The sequence below is a fragment of the Nelumbo nucifera genome, chromosome 7 (genome assembly GCF_055504915.1).
Source record: "Nelumbo nucifera cultivar China Antique chromosome 7, China Antique-T2T, whole genome shotgun sequence".
Taxonomy (NCBI): Eukaryota; Viridiplantae; Streptophyta; class Magnoliopsida; order Proteales; family Nelumbonaceae; genus Nelumbo; species Nelumbo nucifera.
Window position 1 is genome coordinate 11,023,591 of NC_142655.1, and position 21,678 is coordinate 11,045,268.

Consider the following 21,678-nt stretch of genomic DNA (forward strand, 5'->3'; position numbering starts at 1 on the left):
GATCGTGAAGAAAATTAATGATAATGCCTATATAGTGGACCTACCAGATCATATGGGTATATCCAAAACCTTCAACGTGGCTGACCTTCACCGGTACCTGCCAGAGATAACACTTGCCTATCCTCGTCACGACTCGGGGTCGAGTTCTCTCCAAGTGGGGGAGAATGATGGAGGCCCATCCCAAGGCCCATCTCCCCCCTAGGGGCGGCAGCTCCTAAGATAAGGTCAAGAGTCCAAGATAAGGCAAGAAAGGATAATAGGATAATTCAAGGTCCATTAAGACTCTTCCAAGACTCCAAGACTTATCAAGAATCCAAGATTATCAAGACTCTTCCAAGATTAGCAAGAATTCAAGACTCCAATCAAGATCCAGCAAAGACTCCAAGAAGCATCAAGAAATCCAAGACTCCTAGATTCATGCATAAGGAGAGCCAGGGAGATCGGACGGTAGAAGATCAAGCCCAAGAATTCTAAGAGGGTTCGACCTTATCAAGACAGCCCAAGAGGATCAAGATCAAGATCAAGACTCATGTTCTTTCCTAGTTCTTTTACAATTCCCAAATGTATTATAAATACTGCTATTTTCCCAAAGTTATTCATCAATTCATACTTCAGATTTTAGAATTTCTTCAAGTTCTCTTCTTCCTATTTTTGCCACCTTTTCTCTCTCCTAGAGAAATCGGTGCTATTCACTAGGTGCTAGCGAACACCCGGTGCTTGCATAACCAGCTCTGGTTCTCATTGCTTCCACGCTGCGTCATTATCTTCTTCTAAACTACTTATAAGAAAAAACAAAATCTCCTGAACTACATAATATATAAAGACTATCTTTCTGTGGGACTACTAAACCCCCAAATTATTCTTCTGATTCTCCCCATGCTAAACTAAGCCCAGCACTGCAATTTGCCCCCTGCTTCTACACTCCCAGAAGTACATTATCAATCTCGTGAAGCATTGGATGAATCGTCACTGGATTCCCCTAATTTTGGACTATCTACCATCTTCAGAATTGAATCAACATCCCCATCATTTTGCGAGAAAGTACGTATTGGAAGAGTGTCAAGATCTTCGTCTGTAAGACTGTAACACCAAATATTTCCTTGACAATTAAGGAGCTGTCCCTCGAACAGAACTCTGGCAGCTCAGACAGATAAAATATCTTCCCAAAAAGGTCCTGAACAGCAAGCTTTCGTTTTAAACCCTTTTCCGAGTATCCTGACATATCCATTACTACTGGACCTTTTTCTCGCACAATCCGTCCTGAGATCTCATTTAAAATTTCAGCAACCTGGGCATCATCCAACATATAAGCTTTTCTGAGTTGAGGTCAGCAACCAAGTCTTCTCCTGAATCCACCAGGTCCATGGCCTTCACCTGAATCCACGGCAAGTCTTCCTCTACTTCCTCCTCCTCTTCTTCTACTGGCTTCTCTGTTCTAGAGTTTGCTTGTTGCTGAACTGAAGCTACTTCGCTCCTCTTCTTTGCCTTTGTTGAAACCTGGAGAGAGGTTCTGCATCTATGCTGATGATTAGGCACAGATAAGGATGAAGGTTTAGGGAAGATGAATAAACCTCTCTTTGGAGGCGCAGGTTAGTAATACTGGAAGACGAAGCTCCGAGCAGCTGTGAAGAACAAGCCATTGCTGCTAAGTTTCTGCATTCTTCCTCTCTAATCTATCCACCTCCTCCCTTTTCTTTTTAATTTCTGGTACAAAAGCAAACAGCCTAGTTTCTTTCCTTCCTCTCTAATCTCTGCGCTCCTTCGCGAAGGAAGAGAAGAAGCAACTATAGTCGCCGGGGCAACTTCTGTAGTTGCAGTAAGTGGTGGCGGTGATGGAACGTTGGAGTTTGAAAAAGGTTATCTTTTCCGTTTGGATTCATTTGATAAAGAAAATTAGATGAAACTTAAGGGGCAAGCCTAGATCCCAGAAGGAACCCAGATCTGAGTATCTGTGTCGGCAAGCCCAGATCTGAGTATCTCTCATCCGCCGTTTTGATGTAGGTATGGTACTCAGATCCGGTTGTCATCTAGTGAGGAAGTTGCTACCGCCGCTGGTTCGAGTTGCAGTGGTGGTGGCAAAACAAGGGAGAAAGAAAAAGAAGAGGAAGGAGGGAGAAAGGATCAACAGTCGGAGGTCGATCGCAACGTGATCAACAGTCGCTTAATCTTCCAGACGGCAAAAACAGGTGCCGCTGCATGTCTGGCGCTTATCTCTGACGCTACGTCGAATGCTCTCGCCAAAGGCGATATGGTCAGTGAGGCGTCCATGCAACCAGGGTCGATCCCTAATGACACCTTGCAAACCGTGTCGAACGCGAACCTCCTTTACAGATCCTGCATGTCGACCACCTTATTATTCGCCGAAGCCGACTCCAATAAGGGCAGCAGGCGCTCTTCCACCTGTTCCACCACCGTCTTCACCACGAGCTCCCGCAGGGATTTGGTCGTGAACTCATGGCTTACTAACTTTCGCTGAGTTCGCCATAGCTCCCCATCTACATTGAATATGCCGTAGCCCAGAAGGTCGCCGAGGATCTCAATGAAAGGCTTACCTTTAAGGAAAAAGAAGAATGGGTGAGTGTATTCGAGTTCGCAACTTCGCATTGCGATCGACATCCGATAGACTTGAAGTCTTGAACGCGATTTCGTATGAAGCCTAACGACTTCACAGAATCAAAGTGTGCAAATGGGGAAACTAGAATTTATTCTCATCACTTTTTCTAAAATTGTCTTCCTCTCTGCAACTATAGAATTTGTTGGTTTGAACTTCCAAATTTTCTCCGTTCTTCTACCTTTCCGTCTGTTAAAGCGCCATATGAGGCTTATTTCACTTGAGAAGTTGAAAGAGAGGAGAAAATAAGCCAAAGAAACGGTTTATTCATCATCTCTCAGAATTAACGAGTGCAGTAGAAATAGAGGAAGAGGTATAGATCAAAGTATTGGTACCGGGTATTCTATCGATAAGTCAGATATGGATACGTATAGAGATACAATGCGTAAAATAAAATATACAAATAATCTAAGTAGATGAAATATATTGTTTTTATATTAATTTTTTGAAAAAATTAAATCTTAAATTATTTATTTCAGTTTTAATAATACTGTTTTTTAAATTGTACTAAAGATGAAAAACAATCCAAAAGTACTCATATACAATTTTGTCAAACTAGACACGGATACGCCTCCATATCGGTGTGTATCGGATCGTATCCACCGATACAGTGCGATATAGCCTAATATGAAGGCGTATTGTACCAATATGCACGATCCATAGAATATGTATCCATTCGTAGCGTATCCTGTATCCATGATCATGGATACGAATACGATATGCCCCATATCGGAAGTATCGTATCGATACCTTAATTCTTGCTCTAGACCATGAGCTTGGTAGGGCCACTTAAGGAGACACGTACGAGACCCATGTTGAGACTCCTTGCTAGAAAATCACCAAAAGTTTGTCTACTGAAAAAGCTAATTAGATGATTTGAGTCAACTGATACTCGATAGAAGACCTGTTGAATGCATGGCCTACTCACACATACAACAACAACAAGAACATAGTGTTTCTCTATAAAAAAGTGCAGGCATGGTGATTCAGACCCGGATCACTAGAGCGCACCCAAAACATTGCACCTTAGGCTCATAAAATTATATGATATCTATGCATCTTGATATATTAATTATAATATATTGCTAAAATATATATTTTCTATGTATTTATATACTATTTGTGATTATTTTGATCTTAAATTTAATGATATTATTGTATTTATGGAATTTGTATGTATTTTTTTAACGTAATCATGCATTTTCATATTTTTTGTCTGTATCCATACACTTCCAAAACGTATCCATATTTAAATTATCCAATACAATACCCGACACTAATAGTTTAATCCTTAACAGCCTTTACGAAATAACAAAGAAGATACAAGTTAGTGGAGATAAAACATTTGTTATAACTATTTGATGATATTATACTCGTATGAACATTTCTAGGGCCCTTCAACTTTCTATATATATAGTATCAGTCTTATACTTTTGGTGCCACCAAAAAACATGAAACAAAACTTAGTGCCTTGGTAGGTGTGCAAGTTGTGCCACATTTTCAATGGTAGCAGAAAATTAGCAAGCAAATGATTATTTTAGTGCAGGTAAACGCACTATTTGGAAGTGCTTTTGTAGACCTTAAAACAATAATTAAACAGGCAATAGGGACTTTGTAGACCTTAAAACCCAAGTAAAATGAAGCATGTGGACTTGTCAATAATTCTGTCTATTCGATGGCAAGGCTGCCAAATAAATTTCTTCACCTCAAGGTAACATGCATGCACTTCTTCTTTTAATGAATCGTCTCTCCATCTTAAACTTTTAAGAAGAGATGGTAACTATGTTTTAGTGAAGTCATTATCTCATAGGACCTTAAGATCTAAACCGACGGTTTAGATTGCCACCTAAAAATAGAAGTAAAGTTTTAACTGATTAAAGGCAATGGCCCAAAAAGATCTAGACCGGTGGTTCAGATTGCCACTTAAAAACGGAAGCAACATTTTGATTAACTTAAGGCGGCCCATGGTTGAAATTGCCACCTTTATTAACTCTGAACAAACGGTTCTGACATCCCACCGCTTTAGAGATAATTGAACCGCCTCAAACCGGTCCTCAAAGGCGATGGTCTTGATCTAGGTCGGAAGTAACCTAGGGAGTGGACTAATGACCGTCGCCGCCTTAGACTGGTATTCTTGTAGTGGCGAGCACTTTTAGACTTGTAATTAATTGAGTAATCACGTGAGGCTAGTCCAAACTAACCCACCAGCTATTGGGCAAACATATGTTTGGATAAGCTTTTTCAAAATATTTTTGTCTTTCCATAGTAATCACGTGAAGTTTGGTAATGTGTGTTTTTCAAAGCAAAAACAGACAAGGTAAAAACACTTGTGCAACAAAGAGCATGAAGTCATATTCTTTTCCTGAAGTTTTAGCCATTTATATGAAATTTACTTCTCTCTGACCGTTTGGTCCGTTCGATTTTGAAAACAGTGATCAGAAAAATAAGGGGACTGGTTGTGTCTTAAATAGGAAAATAAGGGACAAAGAGGGCATTGGAACTGCAAAATTCAGTCTAATCCAAAAAGAAAGACTCGGAAGAAGAAAATGGGATTGTGATGAAGGGAAATTTGACATGCCATCACATTATTCCATTTGTATGTGAAGGCACGTGATTTATATAATTTTTTTTTTTTTTAATTTCAAAACTATTCTTTTGCAGTCAATTTTACCTTTTATTATTCTTTAAATTTTCAAAATAAAACTCAAAGACAATGTTATCCATAAAATAACTTAGATGAATAGGATAAGAATATTGCCAAAGGCAAGCTTGGGCATTCATACTAGCTTCAGCCTATAAATAGAATATCTTCATCAGCCCAGAATGCAAATCCTGAAGAAATAGAACCGAAAAGCCAATAAATCACCCTAAAAAGGTTTATAGAAAAGATTAAGAACCTTATTGGAATCTAGGTAGTTCATCAGTTGAAGAATCTATTCTGTTTATATTATGTAAATGAGAGACCTGAACTCTTAAATGAGAGACAACCGGACTCATACCCCATCCCTGTAAATGAGAGAGATCTTAGATTTGCCTTGGAGAGAGAGAGAGAGGTTTTGGGTTCACATCTTACAGGTCACTGAATCTCTTCTTTTGTTTGATTGATTGATGAGTCGATGCAAAAGACTAGAGTGAACAGGGGATCGCCAATTCTTTCTTCCATACTATAACTTGTGCATTTGGAAGTCAGCCCAGTGCAATAAAGGATGATCATAAATGATGGTTTAGGCTAAGCATCATCAAGCAACAATAGTGTCATATATACTCGTATATACACTCAATGCACCTGTATTTATGCTGTCTCATATATCAATATCTTCTCCCTCTATTGGCATTTTTCCAATCAAAATTTAGAGCAAAAGCAAGTTGCTGTGTGCAGTGCCGTTTACAGCCATTCATTTCGTTAATTTATTATTTCATGTGCGCGCACCGTAACATTCAGAAGTGGTTTCTCTCCCCATGTTTGAACCATGTGTGAGTTGAAGAGGCTTGGTTAAGAGGATGTAAACCCAGTTCTGGTTCTGGTTCTTATTCACTTTAAAAATATATTCAAAGTCTCAACATTCTAAGACAAATCTCAAATCTCTCGCTTACAGGGAGAGTTCTTCAATAGAGATACGGCTGATTGTTGAGAATCCATGAATATAATAATCATCAATCCTAAAGCTTGGTTTGTCAAGGGTTTTACCGTTATAAACTGAACGGTAAAACCGGAAGAGATGATCATTGGGGATGTTGGGACAAGAGGACAAGTAAAAAGGGAAATGTCAAACTCCCTTCATAGTTCATACCCCTCTCCATTTCTGATTCTGCAACCTTCCGTCTTCTTGGGCGGTATTCCAACGGATTAGAGAACAAAGGTCAGTCTTTTGTATCTGGGTTCTCTTCCAAATTTGTTTTTGTGTAATGGGTTTTTAAGAAATATAAAAGAAAATTTTCTTACATTTTTATTTTTTATATTGATTTTATTTTAAAAATTTGAGAAATAATAAAGAACAAATTCGACATTTTACCTTTTTCCGTTTCTGTAAATATTTAATGACATGTCATCCATTGTGAGAATATTTAAGGATTAACTTGAGTAATTTTTCACCGTGAAAAGCACCATTTCCTTTTTCCGTTTCTGTAAATATTTAATGACATGTCATCCATTGTGAGAATATTTAAGGATTAACTTAAGTAATTTTTCACCGTGAAAAGCACCATTTCCTTTTTCTCCGGGATTGACTAGAAGGTAAGCTATATGTTGGCTTTGTATGGGGTTCACAACCTCCATTCTTGTAGTAATAAATTTTTCTCTTGGCCGACGGCCCGGCTGCGGCGATTTCAATGATGTGGAAGAGAGGAAGAGTTATGTGGATCAGATGGTTTGCTACTGCAGATAATCTCATTTCATTTTCCTTCTTCTCCGCCATCTTCTTATCATGCTCCAGCCAGTTATTTTGCTCTGCAAGAGACACCATAACACCTAGCCAACCCATCTTCGACAGAGGAGTAGAACGAGATACTCTAGTTTCCACCGGAGGAATATTCGAATTAGGTTTCTTCACTCCTGGTGATGATTTCACCAATGGTATCTCTACCAACAAAAGATACTTGGGGATATGGTATCATGGGTTGTCTCCTCGATCAGTTGTTTGGGTTGCCAACAGAAACCAACCAATCTTAGATAGACAAGGAGTGTTCCAAATAGGCCAGGACGGGAATCTTAATCTGCTAGATAAACTAGAAGGAAAAGTTGTTTGGTCCTCGTCGAAGGTTTCATCAGCTGCGACTGCTAATACAACTGCTAAGCTTTTGGATACCGGGAACTTCATCTTGAGCGGAGGGGATCAAGCTCCTATATGGCAGAGCTTCATTTACGATGAAGCTAACCCATCCAATACATTCCTCCCAGGAATGAAGCTCGAAGTAAACCAGAAGCTACAGTCATGGATTGATGAATATGACCCAGCTTATGGAGACTTCATCTTTGAACGTTCAGGTCCAAATCAGTTCACTATCAAGAACAGGTCGACGCTTTACTGGAGAAGCGGATCGTCGGAGGATTTCTCTGTCTTGGAAGAGATGCCGAAATCAGTGCTCAACTTGCTACTAAACTACACGAGTGTCAAAAGAGACAGTCTTAGGAAATTCGACAATAACTCGAGACTGGTAATTGACCCATCTGGCCAAATCAAGCATTTGACCAAGGATAACAATAGCTGGAGTCTGTTATGGTTCCAGCCCAGCGACGATTGCAGCGTTGTCAGAGCCTGTGGTCCTAACGGTGTTTGCAACAGCAGTAGTACACCGGTCTGTTCATGTTTGCCGGGGTTCAACCCCAAAGAGTCGGAGGAATGGAATTCCGGCAAGTACTCCAATGGGTGCACGGGAAACACAGAAGAATGTAAAGAGATGAACTTCTTTTCTCTGTACTTTTCCAGAGTGAGAATACCCGAGTCATCATACCCGGAATCTGAGAATGAGAAAAGTTGCAGAGACGAGTGCCTTGACAAGTGCTGCTATGCTTACTCTTATTCATTTGAACCTTCCCTGCGCCTGCCTGAAGAAGCATCCCCGAGCTCTTTGGGAACTCATTCGTGCTGGATTTGGAGTTCAAGTGACAACCTAATAGATCTTCAGGTGGACAATTCCTATACTCAGGTTGATAGGAGGAGAAAGCTTTACTTTCGTGTGGCTAATTTCGATTCAGGTACACTTCCATTATATATCTCCCGTTATGTTTTTAGCCAAATTGAGATTTTCTATTTAATTTTTATTCTGTTTTAGAAAGTTGGAAAGTCAAAAAGTAAAACTCTAGACCTGTGATGGATTAGTTGAGTTAAGATCCGCGATCCTACAACTCCATTAATGATCTTAATTTAATTTTACTTAAGGATCGGTTTGGTTGGCGGTCCGGATTGGAATCGGAAGGGGAACTGAAATCCCCTCCGAACAGAATCGTATATTCCCAACCCTTGTTTGTATAGATGGGAATCTAAGTCGGATTTCAATCATTATTGTTTGATTCACCTAGAAGCCGAAATTAGAATCAATCGAAAATTTTCAGTTTTGTATCAGTTTATTAATATGTCAATAATATTGTTTTATTATTACTTTATTATTTATTTGTTAATATTATATTATTAGTTTATTAATATTTAGTAATTAATTGTTGTTGCTGTTTTGAAATGAGAGAAAAAAGAATTTTAATTATATATTGATAATTGATGAATATCTACAAGTATTTCTTCATCCTTTCCAACATTGTTTTGTTTTGAGTAAAAGATTTAAATCTCTCCTGAGGTTTTCGATGAATACTTATACCACTCTCATACTCCCCAATCAAGTTCAAGCCCACAACAAGAAATGACAACCCTTGAAACAACAAGAAATAGAAATGCACACCATGAGCTTATAATAGGCTTCTTGTAGATGAAGTGAGTAAGAATAAAAGCAAACGCAGACTCCTTTCTGTCGAACTTGTTTCTCTTATAATAAGATGGACCTTGTTCATTTCCTTTAATTTGTTCAACAATGTAATTAAAACCAGATTCAGAAGCCTTTCTTTGTAGGTGCTTTTGCTTCAGAGTTTGTAATTCTCTCTCGGCCACTGCTAATAAATCAGATTCTGATCATCTCAAAGATTTCTTAGTCACAACCCATTCATAAGCACTTCCAGTTGAAGTTGTCCTGAAACTAGAGCATTGAACTTCATCACGAACATGATATTCTCAAAGAGTAGGTATGCTACTATGAAAGGGAAAGACCTGGGCGCTAGGAGAATGTTCAAAAAGGAAACATAACAGATCACCCAAATAGGCAGATCAGCCTTTGGTATAAACATTGCCAATGGCAATGATAATGCAGAGCAATGTGAAGGAGTAGAACAGAAGAATCAATTTCCTTGAAGGGAAGAAGAGAACTATCAAGTTGTCCTTCTTCCAAATAAAATCTGCACCAGCACAAAAACAACTTGATCAGAGTTTTATCTTCCGGCTTTTATACATGATTTTCAAATGTAATGAAATGAGAAAACCTTGGAAGAAATAATACTAGGAAGACAATGGAAAGAGCTACATGGGACCTGAATGCAGGCGGTGCTGTTTTTTCTTGAATATGCTTCATAAGATTCTAGTATTCACAGAGTATACCTTGAAATTGTTGAGAAAGATGCCTGTAGGTCCATCAAAGTCAAAGAGAAGTAGAGGCAAAGGGACCATAAAGGGTCAAAATTAGGTTTTAAACAAAATTTACCCGCACATGATGTCACATACAAATGCATCTGAATGGTTTTTTAGTGGAGGGGAGGCCTTTAATTTGTTGGATGACATCACCCAGTAAGAGAGGTCTTAGTCCATTTTGAAAAGAGAGGGGAGGTTTAAGTATTTATGAGAAAAGTGAAGAGAGGGGAGGTTTTCCCTACTTATTTACCACTTAGTATTTCAAGATCAAACCAAAGACTATTAGAGCTAGGGTTAATTAAAGACCATGAAAGCTCAACATTTCTTTGAATGTATAGGTATTCACTTCTGGTGCTTAGGGTTTCCAATTTAAATTGTTTATATATCCCCTAGTAATTTAATTATAATTAGTACGGGGGATATTTTAGTAAATTCAATATGCGGCTCAGGAAGGGTCAGGTTTAGCCTAATACCTAGGGCTGTCAATGGGTGGAGTCTACCCGGCAAAACTGAACTGACAAAACTATAATGTAGTTTCTGGTTCTATATTTTTGTCCCGATTAATAACTGGGTCAAGACAGGATTTTGTTGTTTTGAACAGATTCAGACCCAAACTGATTATATGATCAATAATGTATTAAAATCTTTGTGTTATATTTTATGTTTGAAATGGTAAATTTCATAAAGAGTATATAAAATAATTATGGTCATAAACACATTTTATCCACAGTTTAGTGTTTTACTCTCAGTTTTATAGAAGTTATATTATCAAAATGAGGTTCTAAGTAGTTATTATGATTGGTAATTATAGATGAAAAGTAAATTGGGTCAGACCTGATTGTCCCGGAAAGCAATTGGTTCAGTTTTAGGTGTCTTGATTGCTAGTTAGAATGGTAAATTCAAAAATTTGACGTTTTTTCCCTTCCAAAAGATGGGAGGTCCCAAGATAAATTGAAAGATTTTTAAATTTTCAGATATGAAGAGAGTTGGCAGCCACCTTTTTAAGCTTAGGATGCATATTAGAACTGAAAAAACAAATTCAGATTTATTATAATTCACCTGTCGACACAATTCTCTTTCATAAATTGATATGGCTTATAGAAGAGCAACTCTTTCACAGAGGTATGCCTTTGTAAATATATAACCATTATTTGCAAAAAATAAAAAAAAAATGTGAACTTATGCTCATGCTTGGAAATTTCCATGCTGCTTTGTAAGTTGTTTCCTTGGTACAAGAAAATAATATTCCAAATCTGTCTCAGTCATTGCCCATGCTTTCATGTTTACATGCAGGAAGACGGTGCAGTGCAAACTTTAGGTGGGATCCAACAGTTGCGAATTGCATTCCAGGTTAGGATGCTTTATAATAAAGTAGTAGTTGATACGACTTGCAATCAAAGCTTGCCAAGCAAAATCGTCTTTCTACTTCAATTTGAAATGTCCAGAATACAAAATTTCAGCATCTAAATCAGATTTTTTTGCTCTTCTATTTCAGATGCTGCTCAAGAAAGCCATTCCCCTAGGAAGCAATTGATATTTATAGTTGTTATACCCATAACAGCTGTGATAATTTTCTCTTGCATAGTTACTTTCCTCTGTTGTTTGAGGAGGATAGTTAAAGGAAAAGGTAAGTGAAACAGCTAATGCATAGCCATTTCATATCCTAGAAAATCTATCTTTCAGAGATGCATCATCATCATCATCATCATCATCCTCCAAGCCTTGTCACAACTATATGACCTCGGCTAATGAATCCTGTTTCGCGCCATTCTGTTCTATTCAGTGTCATATTCGTTGTTAAATTATGAGCAATTAAATCATTTCTTACTACTTCCAAGTCCTTCTCAGTCAGCCTCTTAACTCTTCTAGCCGCTTCAACTTCTAACAGATTATCACTTCTTCTAATGGGTGCTATAGATGGTCTTTAATATGTCATTATTTTGAATGTAATTTATGTTAAATACCAATAATGCTATTAGATGCCATAACTAATTAAGTCCTTATCCAAGTGAGCTTTTTCAAAGTTTATTCATTTGGAAAGTATGTTTTGAAGTTTTTTTTCTCCTAATCAGGTTACAGGGAAAACATTCAACCAACTTCTGCTTTTCATTTGGATGAAAGTGGGGAACGTCCTTCAGACATCCTAGATTCAGAAGAGTTTATAGAAGATGATAAAAAAGGCATAGGTGTACCGTTTTTTAATTTTGAAACCATAGCAGCAGTTACTGAAAATTTCTCTGATTCAAATAAACTTGGACAAGGAGGATTTGGACCTGTCTACAAGGTATAATTTCTCTGCATAAATACAATGCACCCAAACACATTATGAAGAATGTTCGTGTGGTTACAGGGTCAATTGCCAGGAGGACAAGAAATAGCTGTAAAGAGGCTCTCAAGGAGTTCTGGACAAGGTCTAGAGGAATTCAAGAATGAGGTTCTCTTGATTTCCAAACTTCAACATAGGAATCTTGTTAGACTTCTGGGTTACTCCATCAAAGGAGATGAGAAAATACTACTTTATGAATACATGCCTAACAAGAGTTTGGACAGCTTTATCTTTGGTGAGACCCTAAAACTTACAAACTATTGAGTTTTAACTCACACATCATATCATGATTAAATGTAATTATCTGTTACTAAGATTCTATGACTAAAACATTTTAATCAATCGTCACAATGGTAGATCAAACGCATCGTTTGTTATTGAATTGGGAAATGTGCTTCAACATCATAATGGGAATTGCTCGCGGACTTCTTTATCTTCACCAAGATTCAAGGTTGAGAGTTATCCACAGAGATCTGAAAACAAGTAATATTCTTTTGGATGAGGAGATGAACCCCAAAATTTCAGACTTTGGCCTGGCAAGGATCTTTGGTGGTAAGCAGACTGAAGGGAATACCAGCAGAGTAGTTGGAACATAGTAAGTAGCAAGAATCCAACTTTAAGACTGTTCAGTTGTTGAAGCACATTTTTCCATTGTCCTCCAAAAATTGATTATTAAAAGTTCAGACCTAATTCTGCATCCAACCAATTGTTTACTGTGGAATGTAGTGGATATATGTCTCCAGAGTATGCATTAGATGGTCTTTTCTCAATTAAATCAGATGTCTTCAGCTTTGGGGTGGTACTACTTGAAATCATCAGTGGCAAGAAGAATACAGGTTTTTACCAGTCAGAACACACATTGACCCTTCTGGGATATGTAAGTGATCAACATTTCTGAAACCCATCAAATTTTCTGCTCTCTATATGGTTCTTTATTATATAACTTTCATTTGAAACTTGTCTCAGGCATGGAAACTATGGAAAGAAGGCAAGATGTTGGCTTTGACAGACAAGTCATTATGTGAATCATGCAATGCATTTGAAGTTACTAAATGCATCCATGTTGCACTCTTGTGTGTACAAGAAGAGGCTGATGATCGCCCAACCATGTCAAATGTAATTCTCATGTTAGGCAGTGAAAGTGCAAATTTCCCAACTCCCAAACAGCCAGCTTTTATTGAAAGGAGAATTCTATCTAGTTCAGGGCCTTCAGGCTCTTCTTCTAGTAAACCAGAAATAAGTGGTAGCAATCAGTTAACAGTTACTGTAGATGGTCGATAACAAGTTGTTCTCTCCCTACGGAATTTCAAATAAATCAATTGTAAAATTTCTCATTAACTGTACCTTCAACCCATGAATCTGCATATTGTAATAATGTTCCTTCAACCCAAAAATAGAAACTCTAACTTACGGTTGTGCCTCTTCTTCCCCCTTCTTATTTATTTGTTTCTGGCTTTGATTTGAAGGTTTCACCTGGCAATCCTTCATATCAGTATTTTGACGGCAAAAAAAAAAAAAGGAAATTCTTTTTTTTAACCCTAATCTTTACTTTACTCCTTGTGGAGGGGCAGCCACTGTAATTTTTTTAATAATAATCGAGAAAAAAAACTATGATGGGGGACCTAGAAATCATACCCCTCTAGAAAATTTCTACATCCAACTCATCCCATAATAGTTCATCTACAAGTATTCGCAGACCGGGAGACACTGGAAAAGAATTAGCCCCTTTCAAAGCAGAGGAGATGCATCATCCCAAATAGTTGTTTAATTAATGCCATGTGGAACCTGTTCAATCTAATCCATTTACTATTACATTTAATTGGGATTGAAATTTCCTATTTGGAGTCGTGTAGCCAACTCCATTAGCTAGGAAAAATGCTGATTGAGTTGAGAGATAATATATATGTTAGGTTTGATTAAGATTGATTACATTCCCATGCACACACTGATAATTTCATTCAATCTTACACTTGACTTGGATTGGATGCAGGTTGGAACAGAGCAGTATCCACTCGGTCAACGCAACTAACCATCTCAAGTACTAGGTCATGGGGTTGCAAGCTTGCTTAATCCATATTCCAACACAACCAGAGAAGATTGACCAAAGAATGTTCGGATTTGGGATAGTAGAGCTGCAATGGGTTCTCATCATCAAATGGTCAAACCCAATCCACTCATCTAAACTCCCCCCAAGATGGGTTTTCAACCAATAAACAATCTATAAAGAATGTTGGTGGTAGGGGTGTAAGCGAGTTGAGCGAACTCGTGACGTGAGCTACTTGAGTTTGGCTCACTAAGTACTCAAACTTGGTTCAAACATTATTGAATCAAGTTCATTTGAATTGAGTAGTTAGTCAAGCTGAATTCAATCTTTGCAATGCCTGACTCGAGTAGCTCGCAAGCTTAATTGAACTTATAATAAAATATTATTTTGGATATATTTTTATCTATAATATAAATAAATAAATAAATTTATAGTTGAATTTTATAATATATTTATATTTATAAATATTTCATAATATTAATTTATTTTTAATTTTGATACATAATAAAATGTTCTAATATATTTTTTTTATTTATAATATTTTAATATAATTTATATGTAATTTTTAATAGCAATTTATGTATAATTGTCTCAAGGCGAGTCAAGCTTGATTAGTTTGTGAGTATTGACTTGAATCAAATTTGAGTATAAAAATCAATGCTTAATCGAACTTGAATCAAGTCTCGAGCTCCAAATTTTTTAATCGAGCTCAATCTCAATTCTCAAACCACTCAAAACTTGACCATTACACCCATATAATGGGTAATGGGTGGATTTCAATGGGTTGAACGGGTTGGTTGGATAAAAAATTGCCACCTCTTTAATAATTACATGATTAACAGGATAAGGATAAGAATGGGGGACGGGCTAATGGTAATGGGCTACCCCTACCCCCGTTGAAGCAGAAAAAGGGCAAGAGGCTCAGGTACCGGTAGGAGTATTAATATGTAGAATATACAATCTTGTATTATTTTGTATGTATTTCCAAACTGGGCCTATGTGTTTGTGGATTTATTACTTAACCCGGAATACAGATGGACTCCCCACCAAGCGTGACCCACAGCCACAGGCGCCCCACAATCCATCCCCGTGCACTGGTCCGTTCTTGTCATGGGAGATGTTCCCAAATCACGGAAGGGATGGGCTGTGGGTGGGGCACGCGGTAAGACATCAATCAATCAGAGGCAAGACCACTCAACCGTCTCAACGTACTCAGTTGCACCAAAGCAGCATCTCCTGCCTGGAGACAGCAAGAGTGAGACTGAGACATGGCTTCCAAAAAGAGGTCTAAAGCCCCAGATTAGCCAAGACTGTGCGCGAATGGATGTGGGTTTTTTTGGGACACCGGCAAATTAGAACCTCTGTTCTAAGTGTTACAGAGACCATCTCCGCAGTAACCAGAAGGATCAGTATGCAAGTGCCATGGCGGAGATTAGGGAACGTGACCACCCAATCGTCTCTTTTTCTGTTATTCCATCTTCATCTTCGCCGTCGCCACCACCTTCAACGACATCTTCTTCATCTTCTTTTGCATCCTTAGTGGGTTCGAAAGCATCGTCTAACCGTTGCTCAGGTTGCAGCAAGCGTGTGGGGTTACTGGATTTCACCTGCAGGTGTGGGAGCACATTCTGCTCGCTGCACCCCTATCCAGAAGAGCATGATTGCAGCTTCGATTTCAAGACTGCAGGGAGACTTGCCATAGCTGAGGTTAATGCAACAATCAAGGCCAACAAGCTACAGTATAGAACTTAAATGGAATTTGTTCCTTCTTTCTTTCTCATCACGACTAGGAGGGTTCTTACGATTTGACATTGGTCTGCTCATTGTTCCCATGTTCTTGAAGTATAGCAACTGAAGAAGCTAAGGTTTAGATTTTTTTTTTTTCTTTTTCTTTGTTACACTTAAAACTCTGAAATTTTGTTCAATAATTCAGTATATATTTTTTCCCTTTTTGTTCACAGATTGTGGTTTCTTCATTAAAGTAACTTCTGCAAAGTATGTTATATTGGGCTAAAATAATCTTGAACACTCTCCACTTTACATGTAACTGCTTCTGAAAGCAAGTTTGAATAAAACTAAGAACAGAAGTTCCTGTTTTGTATAAGCCAACAATGTATTGGTGTTATAGTTTACATGGCGTGTGTGACTTGAGATTAGTTTAGTTTAGTCCTTCCCGGTTTATGATTATGTATTTAATCCAATTAAAGAATCTATGATCAGAAGCTTCATGGTATAAAAAATATTCTTGAATTCAGTAACTAATTTGTCTGTGAGTGAAATAGCTGGTCTTGGAACTCATTTCAATGGATTGTTCATCTTCACCACCAAGATTCTAGCTTCAATATGTATGATTCAAAAGACAACGATCCTCTGGTAGATATTTTGATCATTTAGACCAAATGATGAATGATCAATGTTCAATAACAAGCTGAATTGTCTTGATTTTCCTTTTTTATCTTGAACGAAATAATTTAACCAAATGGGAGGATCTCTAAGACAGATATTAATTATCACCATCCTCCATTATCCTCCAACATTCTGGAAAGTTGAGTGGGGTTCTTGACTCTTAATTCAACAATACTTCTGAGTTATGACCTTATGGGGTATGAATTCAATTATCTTGCCTCAGGACTTAAGTGTCTTGAAAGTGATTAAGTACATTGTTCAGCTTTTCTGTTTCATTTTTTATTAACTGTAATGTACCTTATTGGATAAAAGAAAGGATCAAGGTAGTTGTAGAGAACTAAACGATGCTGCTGACAGTCTGGCCCAGTTAAGAGTTGACAAAGTGAAGTTTATGCCAAGAGTAAACAGATATAGACATCTAGTGTTATCCCTTTCCATAAATTTCTTGGCTTATTAACAAAAGAACTAAAAAATACAGTATGGCTGAACAAAATTATGCACACAGAATCACTTTGCCTTAATCTTCTCAGAAGTAGCTTGATTGTACCTGCAAGAGCTCAAGATGTGCCAATATTTTAGCAATTGTTGATTTTAGGGTAGGAGCTCCCTTCTGTGCAAGATCAATGAGCAAAGCTTGGGAAGGTTCCCCATATTGCACTCTGTGAGCCTGAATTCTGAAAATTCTCTCCAGCATCCAAAGTGCTTTCTCTTGACTCTTTACATTCCCTACTTCAAGAACTCTTAATATGGCCTGTACACCTGATGCTTTGACTATTACTTTGCTTCCACTTTCCCATGTCTCATTCTGCATGAGAGTCGATAGAGCACCAAGAATGGCCTCATCTGCTTCTCTGTCTTGACCTTCCAAACTTTGGAGTAGAAAAGGGATAGCACCAGATTTTATGAGACAAAATGTGTTTTTAACAAAGCAATATCCGTCATGAACTTCACAGAATGCTTCTACAGAGGGAGGAACACACAACCATCTGGATGTTCTAGACTTGCTTAAGGATGATGAATTATGTGATAGTTGAGCTAGTGAAGTTGCTGCTCTACATTTGGCAACAGGTGACCCAGTTGAGAGTAACTTCACAAGTAAAGGAATCACTCCCTGTTCTGCTGATAGTAGCTGAAGTTTTTTATCTGAAGGGATGGTAAACCGAATCAGTATACCTGCAATGCTCTCTTCCATCCATTTACTTGTGGATGCTGAAGTTGTGGTGCATGTACCCATCAAGGATATGAGAATCGGCAGTAAATGTGCCTTTTTGAGTATATCTGTTGCTTTCTTGTCACTAACTGGAATATTACTCAGTAAGGCCAAAGCAGCAGCTTTTTCATCCTCAGATATTGACTCGGAGATGATATTCACAATGATATTGAGATGGAACTCCCCAAGTTCTTCAGTCAACTCTTTTGGCAAATCTTTAGTTAGATTATTCAGTACATTCAGGGCAACTGTTCTGATTTCAGTGCTTCTTTCAGTTAGGAAGGGCAGTAGAAGCTGAATTGCACCATTTTCTTTCATTCTAGATCTAACCTTGGATGCACTGGAGTGGATGACAATACTATTGAGTGCTCGTAAGAGGTGATACTGAATTACTGGGCTGGAGAGGCTTAGAAGTGATAGCATCTTTTGGGCCACATCTTGATTCACAAGAACAGAATCAGATTGGGCTATGCTAGCAAGAATGGCAGAAGCTGGTTCCCGTAGAGTCATGAGCACAGAAGTGACTGAGAAAAGGAGCTGGAGCAGAGAAGCTACAATGCCTGACCTAACTAAATGCTTGACATTTTGAGTTAATCTGGACAGATTCTGTAATGCCCCCAAAGCAGATAGTTTTGCTTCAAGCTTCCCTGAACTAAACATTTTGACTAGGGGTTCAATTGCTCCTTCTTCTCCAAGGGAAGCTCTGCTCTGGTCTGTGAGCTCCATTCTTGAAAGTGCTGTTGCCATGAGAATCTTACTCATATCAGAACCTACAAAAAGGTTTATAGAGAGCTTATTCACATAGATAAATAAATAGGAACGTGCAAGATTGCACAAAGCAACAGAAGCTAGTTCCCAAATTTAATAATTTGAGGAGATAAATAAACTAGGAACCACGCTGCAGAATTGTGATCTTGTATATTTGACATGACTGAAATAAGAGCTGTGTACAATCATTTATGCCAAGATATCTAATACATTATAAGGAAGAAGCAAAGACAAATTTTGATCATAAAATATTAGAGGTCTTTTAGAAGAAGCCATAGAAAAGGCAAACTGTGAAAATTCTCAAGCAAGAGGAGCCCTAGCTGTCTCAGGTAAATAGTCACTTGAGCTCATACTGTTTTTTTTTACTTGAAATCTCAAGTTAGAATCCAGTAGCTTCAAATATCATTAAGTTAAGCTATTGACATGTACTAGTAGTTCAAACATGATATAACTGGAAGGTTCCAGGAGGGGACTTCATTCTGCAAAACATGTTTGAGGCATGAGTGTTCATTCATATCCAGCATTATGGTACATTTTAGTTGATACCTTCCATGTGAAATTTTCAATGGTTATGTTCTCTTCTATATATAATATTCTGGGCCAAAAATCTAATGACAAATTTCATCTCAACTAAAATATTTGCTCCATGTTCTTGGAACTACTAAGTATTAAAAACTTAAGCAAGAAACCATTTCTTTATCTTGATTTTGTTATTTATTATACGGTAAGAAAGGAATAAAGTGATTTTGTTTCTGATAGAATTAGTGCTAGATGACAGGTATAGAAGAAGAAAAAGATTTTGTTTTTCTAAAGAACTCGGCTCCATGTGGTCATAAGAATGTGACAGAAGGCATGCAAGTCCACTTCAAAATTGAAGTTCCAGGCTGAAGACAGCATAGCAGTAACAAGATTGATTTCTAGGCTCTGTTTATTTGCAATGCAATTTCATATGTACTAGCACAAATGGATGGGGGTGAAAATGAGAATTTGCTATTTTTGCTTCTGGTTTTACTTCATTCAGCTTTAGTTTTTATTTTACTTTGTCTGCACTGCAAACAAACAAAGTAGAGTGACACCTATAATTAAACCAAAATTGTACTCAAACTCATCTGCACTCCCATACTTTTGCACCAAAGCAAATAAAACTGCACTGCAAACAAACAAAACAAGGCCGTAACTCCAAATTTAACTGGATAGATGCAGGTCCAGCAGTTCATAATGTAGTGAATAAGCAATTTCCCGAAAGTTCACACTAGTAACACTGGAATAAGAAACTTGCAAATGCAACAAAAATAATGGAAGGAAGCATCAAGAGAATGAAAGAATGAAAGAGAAAAAAAAGAAAAACAGAAAATTTCAGCTTAAAAGACTTTACAATTACCTTCTTTTAGATATTGCACTAGTGGCTTGAAGTAACCAGCTTCTGCCATATGAAGAACATTTTGAGTATTAGTTGACAAAGAATTCAACAACTTCCCAGCATCATGTGAAGCACAGGGTTCCTCTCCATTGCGCAGGGCAACCAACATAACAATACATCCTTGAATTCTGCCAATTCTCCGGCGAACCGCCTGGAGCTCCGACAGTTCCAGTAGGAGCCCAACAGCCTCCCTGCTCTCCTCAATATCTCGTGACAAAGACCGCACCAATGTCGACAGAGATCCAAGATCTGCCATCTTCTCCTGTACCATACTTAAACGCTGTAAGATATAATAGCAAAATTGCAGTCTCAGTTACAAAATTAAGAAAAAAAATCAATTTCCAAAACTCAAAAACAAGCAAATCACCTTGTTCTCTTCTTTCAAATGTGCAAGTCTTCTCAGTAACAAAATTATAGTCAACCTGTTACACTGCTTACTTGAACCCAATCGATTCAACAGAATTGGGATGATTCCTTCATCACTTATCCATTCATTCCTAACCAGTTTGTCTCTAATTAGAACACTTAACCCCGAAAGAGCAGCTTTAAATTCTTGGTCATTACCATATTTAAGCTGCAAAGCAACATCGTCAACATCAAGAACAACCCTATCTTCCTCCAATTCAAACTCCTCTTCCTCCTTAATTTCCAATTCAGCACCCAACTCCAATTCACGATCAACAACTACGTTCGTGTTGAACTTGGCATTAATCATTTCTTTGTGCAAAGCACCAATCTTCTGTTTAATCTCCGCAGACACATCGAGACTCGCCAACAGCACCAGGCCCAAACATCTCCCAAGATCATGGGTAACATCTTCAATCTGTTTCACCGGAGATCTCGAATTGGAGTTCCTGATGAGAGTTCTGGCACGCCTAATCTCTGTTTCCAGTGACTCAACCGCCTTTCGTATCTGGGGCGTGTCCATGGCCTTATTGTTGATCCTTAAATCATTAAGGATGGGCGAGAATTTCTCGACGAAGACGGCGAATTCATTGAAGGTCTCCGGTTCGGTCTCAGAGTCTTTGGCAAGTGAAGCCACCTCGTCAGCAGACGCCAGTAACTCCGAGAGGAGTTGAGGGAAGCTCCGAGAATCCATTTGATTCATCTCTGTTTCTCCTGTTCCTCTCTGTTCTCCACTAGAATCTGATCCTTTCAGTGATTAAATAGTCAATAAGGGATAAGAAGAAATGAATGCAACTGGGTTTGTAGTCCTACTGAATTAAATGAAAAATTAAAGAGACCTGGATTTTGGCTCTTATCGTGAAGAGTGGTTGGTCTGTAAGTTTTTAGGAAATTGTTGAGGTGGGTTGATTTTGTTCACTGTTACTGAGTAATTTGATGGATCAAATGGAGTTTTGTCGTTGGATGGTTGCGAAAAACGGTATATTCTTCTGAGTATCAATCGTCTTTGACTCGTTAAACATATTTCGTCTTCCTCGCGGAAGACAAAGTCAACCGCACTCTCTGTTTTCTTTCTTTTTCTTCTTCCTCTCGGTCTCCGGTCTGATTTTCTTTTGAGACCCAGAAGCATAAACTCATTTTTATCTACATGGACCGTCCAAAAGTCGGAAGGGTGGGCCAGGGCGTGGACCAGACTGTGAGGGATGAGAAATGTAGTCGACGGTTGGAGATTCACCAAGTGGAGAGACAATTGATCCTAACCGTTCAAATAACTTTCCAGCATCGTACGCATGGGGCACATTGCATTACCGTGCACGTTAGAT

The 21,678-nt window shown here is 38.1% G+C and overlaps 2 protein-coding genes and 1 pseudogene across 5 annotated transcripts; 2 read left to right on the forward strand and 1 right to left on the reverse strand.

Moving 5' to 3' along the window:
- Positions 1-6,852: 6,852 nt before the first annotated feature.
- LOC104608853 (G-type lectin S-receptor-like serine/threonine-protein kinase At4g03230) lies at positions 6,853-16,105 on the forward strand. Of its 3 annotated transcripts, XM_010274959.3 has the most exons (9): positions 6,853-8,306; positions 11,071-11,127; positions 11,273-11,404; positions 11,850-12,061; positions 12,128-12,338; positions 12,461-12,698; positions 12,830-12,980; positions 13,070-13,219; positions 14,094-16,105. In XM_010274959.3, the coding sequence occupies exons 1-9, from the start codon at positions 6,941-6,943 to the stop codon at positions 14,130-14,132; spliced, it is 2,556 nt and encodes an 851-aa protein (XP_010273261.1). In that variant the 5' UTR covers positions 6,853-6,940; the 3' UTR covers positions 14,133-16,105. The 3 variants fall into 3 exon arrangements, with proteins under 3 accessions (XP_010273261.1, XP_010273260.1, XP_010273263.1); XM_010274958.3 differs by lacking the exon at positions 14,094-16,105 and having other exon boundaries at positions 6,854-8,306; positions 13,070-13,568; XM_010274961.3 differs by lacking the exons at positions 11,273-11,404; positions 14,094-16,105 and having other exon boundaries at positions 6,854-8,306; positions 13,070-13,568.
- LOC104608933 (zinc finger A20 and AN1 domain-containing stress-associated protein 1 pseudogene) lies at positions 15,416-15,899 on the forward strand (annotated as a pseudogene).
- An 822-nt stretch (positions 16,106-16,927) lies between the features above and the next one.
- Positions 16,928-21,198, reverse strand: LOC104608854 (U-box domain-containing protein 24-like). 2 transcript variants are annotated; one of them, XM_010274963.3, is made up of 3 exons: positions 20,319-21,198; positions 19,913-20,213; positions 16,928-18,533 (listed from the first exon to the last, which is right to left on the reverse strand). In XM_010274963.3, the coding sequence occupies exons 1-3, from the start codon at positions 21,057-21,059 to the stop codon at positions 17,080-17,082; spliced, it is 2,496 nt and encodes an 831-aa protein (XP_010273265.1). In that variant the 5' UTR covers positions 21,060-21,198; the 3' UTR covers positions 16,928-17,079. The 2 variants fall into 2 exon arrangements, with proteins under 2 accessions (XP_010273265.1, XP_010273264.1); XM_010274962.3 differs by having other exon boundaries at positions 16,968-18,533; positions 19,913-20,231.
- Positions 21,199-21,678: the final 480 nt, after the last annotated feature.